This window comes from Pristiophorus japonicus, chromosome 8, assembly GCF_044704955.1.
Source record: "Pristiophorus japonicus isolate sPriJap1 chromosome 8, sPriJap1.hap1, whole genome shotgun sequence".
Classification (NCBI taxonomy): Eukaryota; Metazoa; Chordata; class Chondrichthyes; family Pristiophoridae; genus Pristiophorus; species Pristiophorus japonicus.
The window spans coordinates 60,811,987-60,825,495 of NC_091984.1; the positions used below are offsets into that span (position 1 = coordinate 60,811,987).

Sequence of the window (13,509 nt, forward strand, 5' to 3'; positions counted from 1 at the left end):
ACACTAAAAGCACCGGCAATTAAAACAAATTAAACTTTAAAACATAAAATCGAATTAAAATTTGGTTGCCGGGTGTGATGATGCACTCCAGTCCCTCCGGTGCCCACCTCTCACGGAAGGCCACGAGCGTACCGGTGGACACCGCGTGCTCCATCTCTAAGGACACCCTGGCCCGGATCATCGGTACATAGTTTTTTTTTTCCAAGTGCCCCCTATAAAAGGGGAGGTGGACACTAAAACCGGCATTTAAAACAAATTAAACTTTAAAACATATAAAATCAAATTAAAATTTGGTTGTCGGGGGTAATAATGCACTCCAGTCCTTCCGGTGCCCACCTCTCGCGGAAGGCCGCGAGTGTACCGGTGGACACCGTGTGCTCCATCTCTAAGGACACCCTGGCCCGGATCATCGGTACATATTTTTTTCTCCAAGTGCCCCCTATAAAAGGAGAGGGGGACACTAAAAACACCGGCAATTAAAACAAATTAAACTTTAAAACATAAAATCAAATTAAAATTTGGTTGCCGGGTGTGATGATGCACTCCAATCCCTCCGGTGCCCACCTCTCGCGGAAGGCCGCGAGCGTACCGGAGGACACTGCGTGCTCCATCTCGAAGGACACCCTGGCCCGGATCATCGGTACATATTTCCATTAAACATACACCCAGCTGAATCAATTAATGTGTCAATTAACACATTTAAAAAAGAGGGATGAATGGCTCATTAAGAAAAGGATTGTGGGTACATGGATAAGTACAAATAGAGATAGTGGAACAATAGCGTGCGAAGGCTTTGGAGCTGTTGAATACGGGAACATGAAGATTTCTGAACTATTGGGCCCATGGAAGCATTATGTCAAGGAAGATAACTACTCTCGCAGGCATGATGTAAGGCATGAAGTTAGATAGACATGTTGCAATTTTCTGTCGCTTATTTTTGCAGGAGGCAGAAGTAAACTTTGTCAAATGGTTGGGTCGAATTCACGATGGAAGGGGTTCTCTGTGGGACGAGAACTACGTTTCTTTGCCTCCTTCTGTAATTTAAGTAGAACCTATCACCCAAGTAATAAGTGGCGCGAATTTACTTGCAGCTTGTAAGTTGAAGTACTTTTATATACTTTTTTTTAAAGAAAACAATAAATGTTGCTATAGCCGCATGAAGTAGTTTTAGGGAACCATATGCCAATACATCTAATAGGCGGTTCATTATGACAAGTTAATTGATTCTATATTTAAACATTTTCCATGAGTCATAAAGGATGTAATGTCAGGGTTTGTCCAATAGTTAATCTTTCTATCTTCAAGAGGGCGTTAACAATGCCTCACCTGCACTTGTATGTAACCGAACCTATTAAATTAGTCCAACCCACATCCGATAGCAATTGGTTAAAAATGATGTAAATTTAAATCACGACCGAAAACTTCCTTAAATGTGATGTCAGTCAACAGGTGAGGTATCTGCTGCTCCTGGACAAGCAGTTGTTGCTGAGTTAATTGTGTGGTGCGCCTGTTGTTAAACCTTGCCTGGAAAGTTATTATAAATAAAGGTATGCTACAAAATAACTTCTTTGGAGCAAAGTGGCGTTTAACTGGTTTTCGTAATTTAAATGTAAAACGTTATAACTCTTTTCTTAAATGGTTTAGCCTGTCAAAAGCTAACTTAAACTTGGACGCGTTTTTAGAACAAACTTTGGAAGTCGCGCCTTGTGTTTGTTCAGCGGTGCTGTTTCTAAATTCTGAATCTACCCAGTGCAATGGCTTTTAGTCCTTTGTTTCAACTCGTGGTGTTTTGTCCCTGTTGCCCATCAGGGGAATTCAATGTGAACCTGCCCTCCGTTCAAGTGTGTTGTGGTCTCTGAGCCTATTCAAACCACTTGTTAAATCCGTTTAAATTTAACACTCCTTATTTGGTAGATTGCCTTATTGTATCCACTATTTTAACTTTGAATCTTTCCTGGAACGAAAGTACATTTTTTTTTCTCAACAAAAAATGTTCACTTTTTACAATGTTAAACTTCTTTTTGAGGAAGCATCGTTTTAGACCTTGGTTGTTGGGTTGGAGATGTGCCTCGTTACCTGTCGCAGACCAGCTCTGGTTGAAGCATTACGTCGCTTTTGCAGAAAGGTGGGTTCATCCCGTCTCTGCAAATTGGATTAAAGGAGATGGTTTTCTCCAAAATGGAAACCATGCAATTGGTTCGTTCTGGAAAGGCTAGCGTGTACCGTCGCCTGAAACGTTTAATAAACACCCGCCGTAATCTGAAGCGGTGGATGTCCGTTTAAAGATCAGCTCGTTACTTCACCCACTTTCGACTTTGGGGAGTGTTTAGCTCCAGTTTCTGTACACTGGTTTCCCTCGTCTGTAGTAATTGCTGAAGCAAATGGTCGTCGTGTAAAATCTGCCCTCCCGAGGTAGTCACTGACGAATTGGGAGAGCGAAGTTTCCATTACAAATATTCGCAAAGTAAGATAGAAATACTTGACTAGCAAAAGTCTAAAATGCATCCCTGTAAATGAGTGAAATGCAAGCTAGTTTTCAGTTTCTGTTGTACAATATGTTGAATGATACAAACATTGTGAAGCCAGCTACAGACTGAACTGCTGTGGATGAGTTCCGCTGCCAGCAATACTAGAAGCTTGATCGACACCTGGCACTGAACTCCATAGCCACCTAGTGCTGCTATGTGCTGCGGCAACTCGCCAAACCGCTGCTTGTGACCTATCGAGGCGACTGAGCAGCAAGATCACGGACACTCAAGTTGGTCGCTATCCTGACTTGGACATGTACTACTGTGCAGTGGGCCCAGCTAAATGAGTGATTTTTATAAGGACTACAACAGTTCAAGGGTATGGGCAACAATGCAGCATTCATTGCTTCACATCTGCACCACTTTTTTAAACTAGAAAACAAAACCGATTGGGGGTCTTGCTGAAGAGAGCCCACTCGCATTGTAGGAATTTTCCATTCTAATTACCAGGTTATGAACGTGTCTCGAACTAATTCCCCTCGGTTGAAGAGTTCCAATCATCTGAAATATAATTAGATCAACTGAGTAAATTTGGAAGACCATCTGCATAATAACCGTGTCAATCTTGCTTCAGAAAGGGAAGATCCTGTTTGACTTTGAGGAAGAAACATAGAAACATAGAAAATAGGTGCAGGAGTAGGCCATTCGGCCCTTCTAGCCTGCACAGCCATTCAATGAGTTCATGGCTGAAATCTCCCATGTGGACTGTAGTGAGCTGTACAATATTATGTAGTTTCCAAACCTGCATTTGACAAGTTTATTTGAGGCTTGTTTGCCAAACTTGGTTACAGGGAATTGGAGTAAACCTTGAATTATTTAAATGTAGGCTGAAAGCTTAAACTCCTGTTAGGGGTAGCCTCTTTTCCCTTGGAAATCTGTTATGAACCCCCTACTGTTTGCAATTTAGATAATGTTTTGATGCAGAAAGACCATGGCATATTGTCCCAATTATGTACTTTTGGAGGTGATTCAGAAACTGGCTAGACAAAAATACAAGTAGGCATATGAAATGTCATGTGCTTTAGACTTGTCCACATGGGTGATATGAATGGTGTGGCATTAATTGAAGGAGTTGTGACTTCAGTCTTGGTGGACTCTCTCAACAGGTCCATAAATCAACAAAGTTAATAGAATGCTGAACTTATAACAGTGCAAGTCTGAAGTCCTGATCAAACTTTAATAATCATGGAAGTGGCTACTGAAATAACTAAGCCATTCCATTGTGTTGTGATATGACACCAGGCAAGAATAAACTATCTTCAGTCTTGCCAGGCATTGGAAATTCTATTGAAATATGAATATGGGTTCATGTAGTACAGTAAACTTTTGACATCTAGAAACTCTTTAAAAGTAATTAATGCATAGAATGATTCTTCAGGAAGTTGTAGAAATGAGTCTGAAATGTAAGCCATGCAATGCTGCAATAGAGGGGAAACTTGGTCTTTCTAGATGGTTGAACTAAAATGAACAAAAGCTTTCATCTGTAATCAATCACAACAAAAAATATATTATTTTTTGTAGGTCTTCTCTTTTCAAGTGAAAATGGGGTGCTTTACATTTATAAAGGTTATGATGATCCTATTCAATCTCCTCATCTTTGTAAGTATATACTCATTTTTATAATAGATTAGAGTATGCATTAGTTTGAATAAATGTGTCCCAAACCTATAATGCATGGAATGGGTAGCTTATCAGCATGTGTCTCAATGTTTTAAGTCTGTTCTGTGAGCTCTTCATGTCGACTCATTTATGAAAGGTTGACTTTTTTCAGCTAAAATGAAACTTTCAGTACTAGAATGCCTTGTGTTGCAGAACTGTGCACAATATTGGAGTGTGGTCTGACCAAGATTACATCTTGAACATAACTTTTCAGTTATATCCTCCTTGATGAATTGAGTGCTTGGTTTGCTTTTTCTTTATGGCCTTATTAACCTGCATCTCAACTTTGTATCTGTACCCTGGATTCCTTTTCTCCTCAGTACCTCACTTCGCCACGCCTCCTGCCCCACCAATTCAGACTCGTGTTATCCAAGCAGTATGTTGTCTCCTTATTCATCCTACCAAAATGCACCACATCTCTTAAAATTAATTTGCAAGTTTAACTTTTTGTATTGTATTCTCTAACTGCACTTCCCAATTTGGTACCTTCCACAAATTCCACACAACCCAACTCTCAAACCATTAATGTTTACAACGCTGATCCTCATAGCATACCTTCCAGTAGCTATTCAATACCGGCACTCCCTTCTGCTACCTGTCCCCTGAATCCACATGCTTAAACCTTGGGTCATGAGTTACCCTTGTGTACTCTGTTACTACTTTGTATTAAATAAGGTTGGTGAAGCATAGCCTTCCCTTTTTGAATCAGCACTGACTACACTTTCAGTTTCTAGATAGTTTTTCTATTGCATCTTGTGTAAAAGATTCCATAAACTTCCCTGCTACTGACATTAAGCTAACTGGTTTATTATTCCCTGGTCAACAAAATAGCAATAACAGTAGCTGTCTGGCATTATTCCCTTCCTAATGAATTGTTGTAATCCCCCCCACCCCCAAAACTTTAACATGCAGAGAAGAAATCCATCTGAACCTGGGGTTTTATTAGTTTATCAATTGTCTGCCCACCCCTCAATTTGACTTGATATTTTTTGATAACTTCTAATACTATGCCCACCTTAGTTTCCCTGGTAAGCAACTTGAATATTTGTTGTTACTTGTATTTATCTTGTGCATCCCTTACTGGTGCTATCACTTTCCTGACTTTTTTTTTTCTTTGTAGAATGTTTTATTTCATTGTTTCTTGATTTAATTTTGGAGTTCCACTTTGCTTTCCTGATTTTGTTTTTGACTTAATTTTTCATATTTCCTTTGATCATTTTCTTGTGTTGAACACAAGGAGCAGGAATCGGTCATATGGCCCCCTTGAGCTGGCTCCATCATTCAATAAGATGATAAAATCCAAATATACTACATCCACTAGCTTTCTCTTGTCTACCCTGCTAGCTACAACCTCAAAACTCTTTATCAAACACTATTTTTTCAGTTCATAAGAGATCTTGCTACAACTTTACAGGGTATTGGTGTGGCCATACCTAGTGTAATGTGTACAGTTTTGGTCTCCGTATTTAAGGAAGGATATACTTGCATTGGAGGCTGTTCAGCAGAGAAGTTCACTGGGTTGATTCTGGAGATGAGGGGGTTGACTTATGAAAGTAGGTTTGGCTTATACACATGGGAATTCAGAAGAAATGAGGTGATCTTATTGAAGCTTAAGATAATGAGGGGGCTTGACAAGGTGGATGCAGAGAGGATATTTCCATTCATAGGGGAAACTAAAACTAGGACCTAGTCTCCGAATAAGGCACCACCCATTTAAAATGGATGAGGAATTTCTTGAGTGTTCTAAATCTATGGAATTCTCTGCATCCAGAGAGCTGTGGAGGCTGGGTCATTGAATATATTTAAGGCAGAGATAGACAGATTTGAGATAAGGGAATAAAGGGTTATGGGAAGCAGACAGAAGTGGAGCTTGGTCCATGATATTGAATGGTGGAGCAGGCTCCTATTATATTACATTAACAGTGTTGACTTAGTCATCCATGGTGTTTTATTACTGGCTTGTTCTTGTGGGTTTTTTAGTGGAATATATTTCTTCCACAATTGAAATTTTAATTGTCCAGTTTATTTGGGGGTAGTTGAAATCTGATTATTCTATATCTTTTACAAATGTAGGAGTAATTTGGACTTGATATGGCCTAGGATAGTTTAACATTTTCATGCAATTGTACTGCTATTACCATACTTGAAGCTATTTGATCACCATCTTAATCCTATTGCAAACTTCTCTTTGAAATCAAGGCAGAGGCAACAATCTTCCCATTTTGTGTACCTTGGTTTATTTGGATTAACTCATTGATTCAGGCACTCACATCACTCCAACAATGTCACCATGGTTGTACAAACACACTTGCCCAAAATAATTTGTTCAAGCCCCATTCCAAAGTCTTGGCATGTAATGTAGGCTGGTATGGCACGAACAGAAGTGTTGCCTTTAGTTAACGAAGGCCCATCTGCCTGTTCAATTGGAAGTAAAAGATCCCACTGCATTATTTACAGGAGTGATTTAACATTTATTGTTCTAGCAACACCACTAAATGCAGACTATAATCTGATCTCAAAATCTCAGCTGTTTATGGGGCTCCTTGCTGTGTCCAAATTGCTGCATTTGTCTACGTTAAAACTTTGACTGCACTTCAAAAGTACAGTCGGAGGGCATGAATGGCACTATAATAAATGCAATTTATTTTCTTAAATATATATAGTTGCACTATTATTTGGTTGAATCCTTCCTAATCAATGTCCCTTCAGGATCAACAATTCAACCGATGGGTTAAGTTGTAATGAGTGGCATGAATAAACCATTTCTTTGCTCCAATGAATACAATAGCCCATGTTTCAAATTTGTGTTGGCCTGGATTTTACAGGGCCTATGATGGCAGTGTACAGTTGAGTGCTATGAATGGCTCTGCAAGTTCCAGGTTTCCACATGCAATGTGCATATGTGAAAACCCTGAACTTGCAATCTGTCAAGTTTTGCTTGGACAGATCCATCGCATCTGCTGTAAATTAGCTTTTGCTGGCAGAGTTGGGCTATTTGCCAACTACTGCCCAGCAAATACCCACAATCCTTGCACCTGGTAAAAGTAGGTGCAAGTCCTTTTTTAACCTGTGTTGGTTAAAATGTTAATTTAAACATTTGCTTACATTTAAAATTGTTATATTTTTTTAAGATAATTTATTAATTTGTTTAAATGGTATTTTAATGAACTTTGAACCTGTGATCATATTTCATTAGGTGATTTCTATTGTGCTTCTGGGGGATTCCATATGTAAATGGTATCCCCTTTGTCATTGGTTGGCCTGGCCCACATGATCCATAGACACTTTCAAACTGCATGTGTCCCTGGGATGTGTGGGCCTTTATGCAAGCAAATGTTTGCAGGCCCAGGAATGTAAGAGTCCAAAACTCTGGAGAGACAAGGTAAGTACATCCTTTTCTTTTGGTTTGGTGGTAAGCCTCAGATCACAATTTACAGACAATGTCTCCTTCACTCTGCAAATTTGACTTTTTTAAACTTTGAAAAGCTAAATTTTAATTAACTCTTGCATGAGTTGTCATTTGTATTAAACTGAAAATTCTGGCAATACTCAGTAGATCAGTGTCTGGAAAGAGTTAATGGTTCAAGTTTTGAGTATTTATAACATTCTGTTACTGCATCATCTACAGTATTTTGCTTTTGTCATTTGTATACCTGTTTTCTTACCAAGTTTTTGATGTCTGGTTTCTTTCCTCCTTCAGATTGCTGGTGGCGCTCTGTTGGGTGTTGGAATATGGGTTAGTGTGGATGGAAGCTCTTTCGTAAAAGTCATTGGCCCTATATCTTCTCAAGCAATGCAATTTGTCAACATTGGTTACTTCTGCATTGCAATCGGTGCTGTGCTGGTTCTCATTGGATTTTTGGGATGTTGTGGAGCACAGAAGGAAAGCAAGTGTCTGCTAATACTGGTATGTACAAAATGCTGAGTAGGCAAAACTTTTACTTTTAGCAAGTCAAATGGAATAACTAACCAACTGCTATATAAAGCAGCACCTCAGTCAGCAAAAGTTGCTGAGAGCAATTAAAACTTGAATAATTGATGGGCTTGGGGGTACATGAGCTGTTTTTAATTTGAGCTGTTTTGAGGTCTGTCAAACTCATTTTGTGTTTTCTGAGCAGCTTTTTTGTCTTTCTAGTTCTTTGTCATTGTTCTGATCATCTTTATTGCTGAGATCGCTGCTGCTGTTGTGGCTTTGGTGTATTCTTCTTTTGTAAGTATAAGTTTTTATCCATCTGTAATATGAAATATGTGGGATACCTGGAGTTACATTTAACTCATTGTTTTAACATTGGTAGCACTACATTATGAAAAATCCGTTCAGCCAGTGAACTTGTACAAGCTTAATTAATTGCCTTCAATTGTGCCTACTAGCATAAATTCACCTAGTGTTGTGTAGTTAAACATTTAAGACATTCAAGTTTGGAAGTGCAATCTAACTTCGTTTCACTTTGTGGGAACATAAATAGCACATGCTTGACTATTTTTTAACATTTTAGTGGCAGTGCTACTGTTTCTAAACTTATTGGACAAAAGTATTAAGCTAGCAGTCAAACACATGTGGATCATCTGTAATTTGGGATTAAATTTGTTAATTTGCATATTAAATCTGTCCTACAGTTAGGGTGGGTTATACTGAATTTAATGGTAATGTTTAGATGTTTAATTTTCTCTTCCACTAATGCTGCTGCATGAGCTTCTACACAGGCATCAAGACCTACAATATAAGCAGATAATTGAGTGCTTGAGCCCAGTATGAATTACATTTTAAGATTGTAACTCATTTGACTTGGTCTAGGAACTGGGTTTTTTGTTTCTCAGTTCCACTTGTCGATGCCATGCCTGTCAACTTTGAAGGCTTCAGGTAACTTTTCTTTTTTTTTTTGTAGGCAGAAAGTCTTCTTCGTGCATGGGTTGCTCCAGTACTGAAGAATGATTATGGAAGGCTAAAAGATGTGACCGGCATCTGGAATACTACAATGAGTGAAGTAATTGATTCCTTCCATTTATAAATGACCAGTGAGGCTATAAATTTCCATTTGGTCTCCATTGTCTTACCTGTCAAAATCTAAACTGAATTGAAGATCTCATTGAATAGCAGAACAGGCTTGAGGAACTGAATGGCCTACTCCTGTTACTATGCTCTAGAAATGGGTCTTGTGTTGGCTGAAAATCTCCAGTGAGCCAGAGTTCACTTGCAACTGTAACTGGAACCCCATTCCATATAGAACATGGAATGCTTTAGCCTCAGTGTACAGTGTCTCTTAGCCACTATCACATCACTCCATGATGTCTCTCTGCTCCTTCACCCCAACCTCACTACCTGCCCTCCCTCCAATCACCAACCTGGACCTTGACATCCAAGCAAGATCATGGAGCGACATGATCTGGGCCAAGGAGAGGTGAGTTTGGGGCCAGAAGAGATGAGGGCCCAGGGGCTACACAGGCCAACCCACACTGCACACTAGATCTATGCAGCAGGGCAGATCTCCAGTCATCTTGGTTAATCCTTGCCACTGGACCAAGACCTAGCTCTGTCAAGCCCATATGGTAGCTGGTGTACAATGGCCACCATGGTGTTTATATTAAAAAAAATCCATGCACAGGCATCTTTGACCCTTCAGGATGTAGTTCAAGACCTGCATATTTGGTCCTTCAAAAACACCCCTGAACTCATCCATTTTTTGGCATGGAAGAAAGTCATCCTTGATACAAGGGACCACCTACATTGTTTTATACTATAAAAGGAAATTGGGTAGTATCGGAATATAACCAGGTGGAGAAATTGGATTTGAAGAGCTAGCGCCAACAGAAGCTTGATTGGATAAATGGTCTCCTTCTGTGCTGTAATCTCCCTCCACCAAAGAACACTTTTTTTATAAGCCCATAATGTTCACTATTGAGGTATTTATCTGTAACTGCAGATACAACATGAATCCTAAAACTAGGAAAAGTTCAAAACTAATTCAGGCTTGCAGTTCTAGTATCCAAGACATCTTGAACATTTGGTGGGGTGGAATTGGATGCAGAACAGAACTTGTGGTCATAGCCTAAAAGCAGGAAGGGAAGTTGCAGCGGAGTGATTTTGGGGAGTATGTGAAGACTACAAAAATGTAATGGCTGTGGAGAAAGCAGGGATCCAAGAGCCTGGTGTTGGTGTGCAGGTATGTAAGGCTGGAGGTGATCAAGGTGGGATGAAGTTGACTAGTAACTTTTAAAAGATGGGGTAACTGGAGTACAGAGGTGATAACCTGAAGTGTTCTAATGAGATGTATCTTGCAGAGGCTGGAAATCTGTTGGACTTGACTTGTGTTCTAACTTCATAACCTCTCCACTTCTAATTGTGCCTTTGGATGTAGCACTAAAGCTTAATGTGGGAATTGTACCTCTGCTTAATATCACTTTTCACTTTTTTTTTTTTCCCCTTGCAGCTGAAATGTTGTGGCTTTACCAACTACACAGATTTCTCTGAATCGTATTACTACAAAAACAACGACCGCACCTTTCCACCGTTCTGTTGCAATTCAGCTTTAAGTATTTGTAATGAGATTGCAGCAGCTAGCAGCCAAATACAAGTATGATTTTTTTAAATTCCTAATGTAGCTCACTTAATGGCTATTCATTCATTGTATTACTATAATTCCCATTTAAAACAAACTTTCTGTTTAGGGATGTTTTCGTCAACTTTTTGACATTTTAAAAGAGAATGCCAACATTGTCGGTGGGATTGCAGCAGGGATCTGTGTACTAGAGGTAAGATACTTTGTTCTAAACTCAATGTTCAGAAATGGAAACTTTCAGTACTTTTAAATCTAAATAGGCTTACACTCCTGGAATAATGAAGGTATTTAAGAAATACAGTAGTCAATTCCATTTATTTTGCATAATACTGCAGGGTTGAGACTAACTACATTCCAGAGCCAGCTAAAACCTATAGAACTTGCCAAATGTGCATATCTAACTAACTTCCAACCTGTGATTTTAATAAACAAGGTTGGCTGAACAATTGAGCAATGACTTTGATCTCTTGCCTAAATGTCACAGCACCAATCAGTCAACTTATTTGCCCTTGGTTTAGACTTTGCAAATGCACTTGAATGTTAACTGTTAAAACTTGGATGGCCTTTAGGAGGGTGAAGGCTGAGGAGATGCAAGTATTGTATCAATTAAGTTCTATAACCACAAACTCTGAGCTGCAAGTTCTGCTTTTAAGGTACACTTGTTGGGTATCTTGAGTTTTTTTTTTTATTATTTTGCAGATTGCTGCAATGGCGGTGTCTATGTATTTGTACTGCAAGATTGATGGGAAGACACACGTATGAGAGCCAACACCAACTTTGCTTGCAAGTTTCTACATTGTTTTATGTGGACTTGGGGGGGAATAATGGAACTTCAGATATTCATGAAAACCAGTGCATGATTGTTTTGATGGTACTTGGAGTTGAATTCTTTTCTTCAGGCACTCGTTTATGCACTTCTTACAGTAATGCCCATGTAAATATTAAATTTGCACTCTGAACTTGTAATTAACATCAAATTTATTTTGAGCTAGTGAATTAGAATGGATATAAAGGAAGCTTTTTAGACCAGTTTGTGCTGGTGTTGCATTAATCTCTTTGGCATAGACTTGTGAATTCTTCCTGGAATTTTTCTACTTTCACATGATTTCCATTTGCTGTTCATGAACACAAGCAGTGGCTGCCATGTTTATTTTGGTTTTCTTGGTATGGTTTCCCCTTGAGATCAGCATGGGCAGCAAGTATCAATTCTGTCAAGTGACCAAAATGCCTGATAACTACATTATTGACAGCAAAATAGCCACTCAGTGCATTTTTTGACTATCCTTAGTGCTGGCACTTTACATTTTTATATTTTTGTTATTAAGTGTTTTGGGAACTTGGATACAAAACTTTTTTTCTGAAGGGAAATTCACATTTAAACTGCACAAACTTGTCTTTTAAAAAAGGTAGGGAGAGACAACTTGATTGTATGTATAGTTCTGACTACTACAGTAGCTGTTAGTCTCCAACTATTGAACTAGATTTGTGGAACAAGTACAGGATAAAGCTACAACTGTGTATATATGGAATCTGATACTAGCAAAATCAAATGCATGTCTTTACATTCTAATTATGGCTTTACATGTTAAAACTGCAATTTCAAAAAATGGAAACTTGAATTTGTATATGTAAATCTTAAACTGTGTTTGGAAGTTTGTCACTTTTAATAAATTCTGAACCAAATGAAGTCTTGGATCACATTGACAACAGTACAAAATTTAGATGTGTATTGAGCTGAAATCAGTCTTGAGCTTTTGGGGTAGGTGCAGTGGAGGGAAAAGAATCTTCTCCACTTGCAGAACACTTGATACCAAGGGCCCAAATTTCCATGAGTTGCAGTTTTTTTTGGTGTAACTTGATTTGATTTTTCTGGTATCTTAAGTTGCAAATATAAGTGAATTAGTTCAGTTTTTTATTAGGTCTGTTTTTTCAAAAGGGGTGTTCCCAGCCACTTCATTTATGCCAATTTGGCCAGAAAAAAAAATTGTACTAAACAGAGGGCAGCATATGTGTCTGCACCAAGACCTTAAGGAATCAGTGCAAGTAACTACATTGCTTATTAATGTGTGCTTGAAATCAATACATTTTTTTTAAAACCCTGCACCTAAACATTTCAAGCACCAAAGAAAGCACATGCAGTAATAATTCAATAATTATTTACTTTACTTTTTTAAAGTGACAAGTACTGCATCAAATCCTACCTTTTAAAATGAAGGCTGGCCACGCTGCAGTCTTTGGCCAGGGCACCAACAAGCCCTTCAGCCAGGGCAAGAATTGGGAGAACGCAGCAGGCTGTGGGGGGAGGGAGCAGACTGAACTCTGCTGGTGGTGGGGGGTGGTTGCTGATGAGCTATAGAGAAGTCACATGACTGGAGGGGGAGAGAACTAAGACCTTCAGGTTTCTTGCCCTGTTTGGGGAGTGAGGAGGTGGGCTGTTAATTGAAACTGAATCATGTTCCATGTTTTTAAAAAAAAAAAAATTTAATGTACACTTCAGTGTAATATAAATTTTTCATCAATCTATACTTTAATGTCTAAACTTGTAAAGTTACAAAACAATTTCCATTTATAAAAAAAAAACTTACACTGAAAGATCACAAACTTTAAGGTCACTAGTCTTGATGTAACTTTTCTAATGTAAAGTTACAAGACTCAGTGACCTTAAAGTTTGTGATTTTCCAGTGTAAGTTTTTTTTCTAATGGAAATTGTTTTGTAAGAGTAAAATCAACAGCAAAGAAAGGCTGCACCCATCTAGATCCATATT

At 38.7% G+C, this 13,509-nt stretch overlaps 1 protein-coding gene across 1 annotated transcript; it reads left to right on the top strand.

The window, feature by feature from the left end:
• The first annotated feature begins 1,442 nt into the window (after positions 1–1,442).
• Positions 1,443–12,334, top strand: LOC139268079 (tetraspanin-1). The gene is made up of 8 exons (XM_070886090.1): positions 1,443–1,547; positions 4,050–4,127; positions 7,888–8,094; positions 8,323–8,397; positions 9,074–9,172; positions 10,616–10,759; positions 10,854–10,937; positions 11,444–12,334. Exons 2-8 carry the CDS (start codon positions 4,071–4,073, stop codon positions 11,504–11,506), a joined length of 729 nt encoding a protein of 242 aa, XP_070742191.1. The 5' UTR covers positions 1,443–1,547; positions 4,050–4,070; the 3' UTR covers positions 11,507–12,334.
• Positions 12,335–13,509: the final 1,175 nt, after the last annotated feature.

Bases quoted from the DNA above. Each gene is read 5' to 3' on its own strand.
- LOC139268079 (XM_070886090.1), top strand. From the start codon at position 4,071: ATGGGGTGCTTTACATTTATAAAGGTTATGATGATCCTATTCAATCTC. The intron at 4,128-7,887 runs GTAAGTATATAC...TTCCTCCTTCAG, and splicing joins TATTCAATCTCCTCATCTTT to ATTGCTGGTGGCGCTCTGTT. The intron at 10,760-10,853 runs GTATGATTTTTT...CTTTCTGTTTAG, and splicing joins CAGCTAGCAGCCAAATACAA to GGATGTTTTCGTCAACTTTT.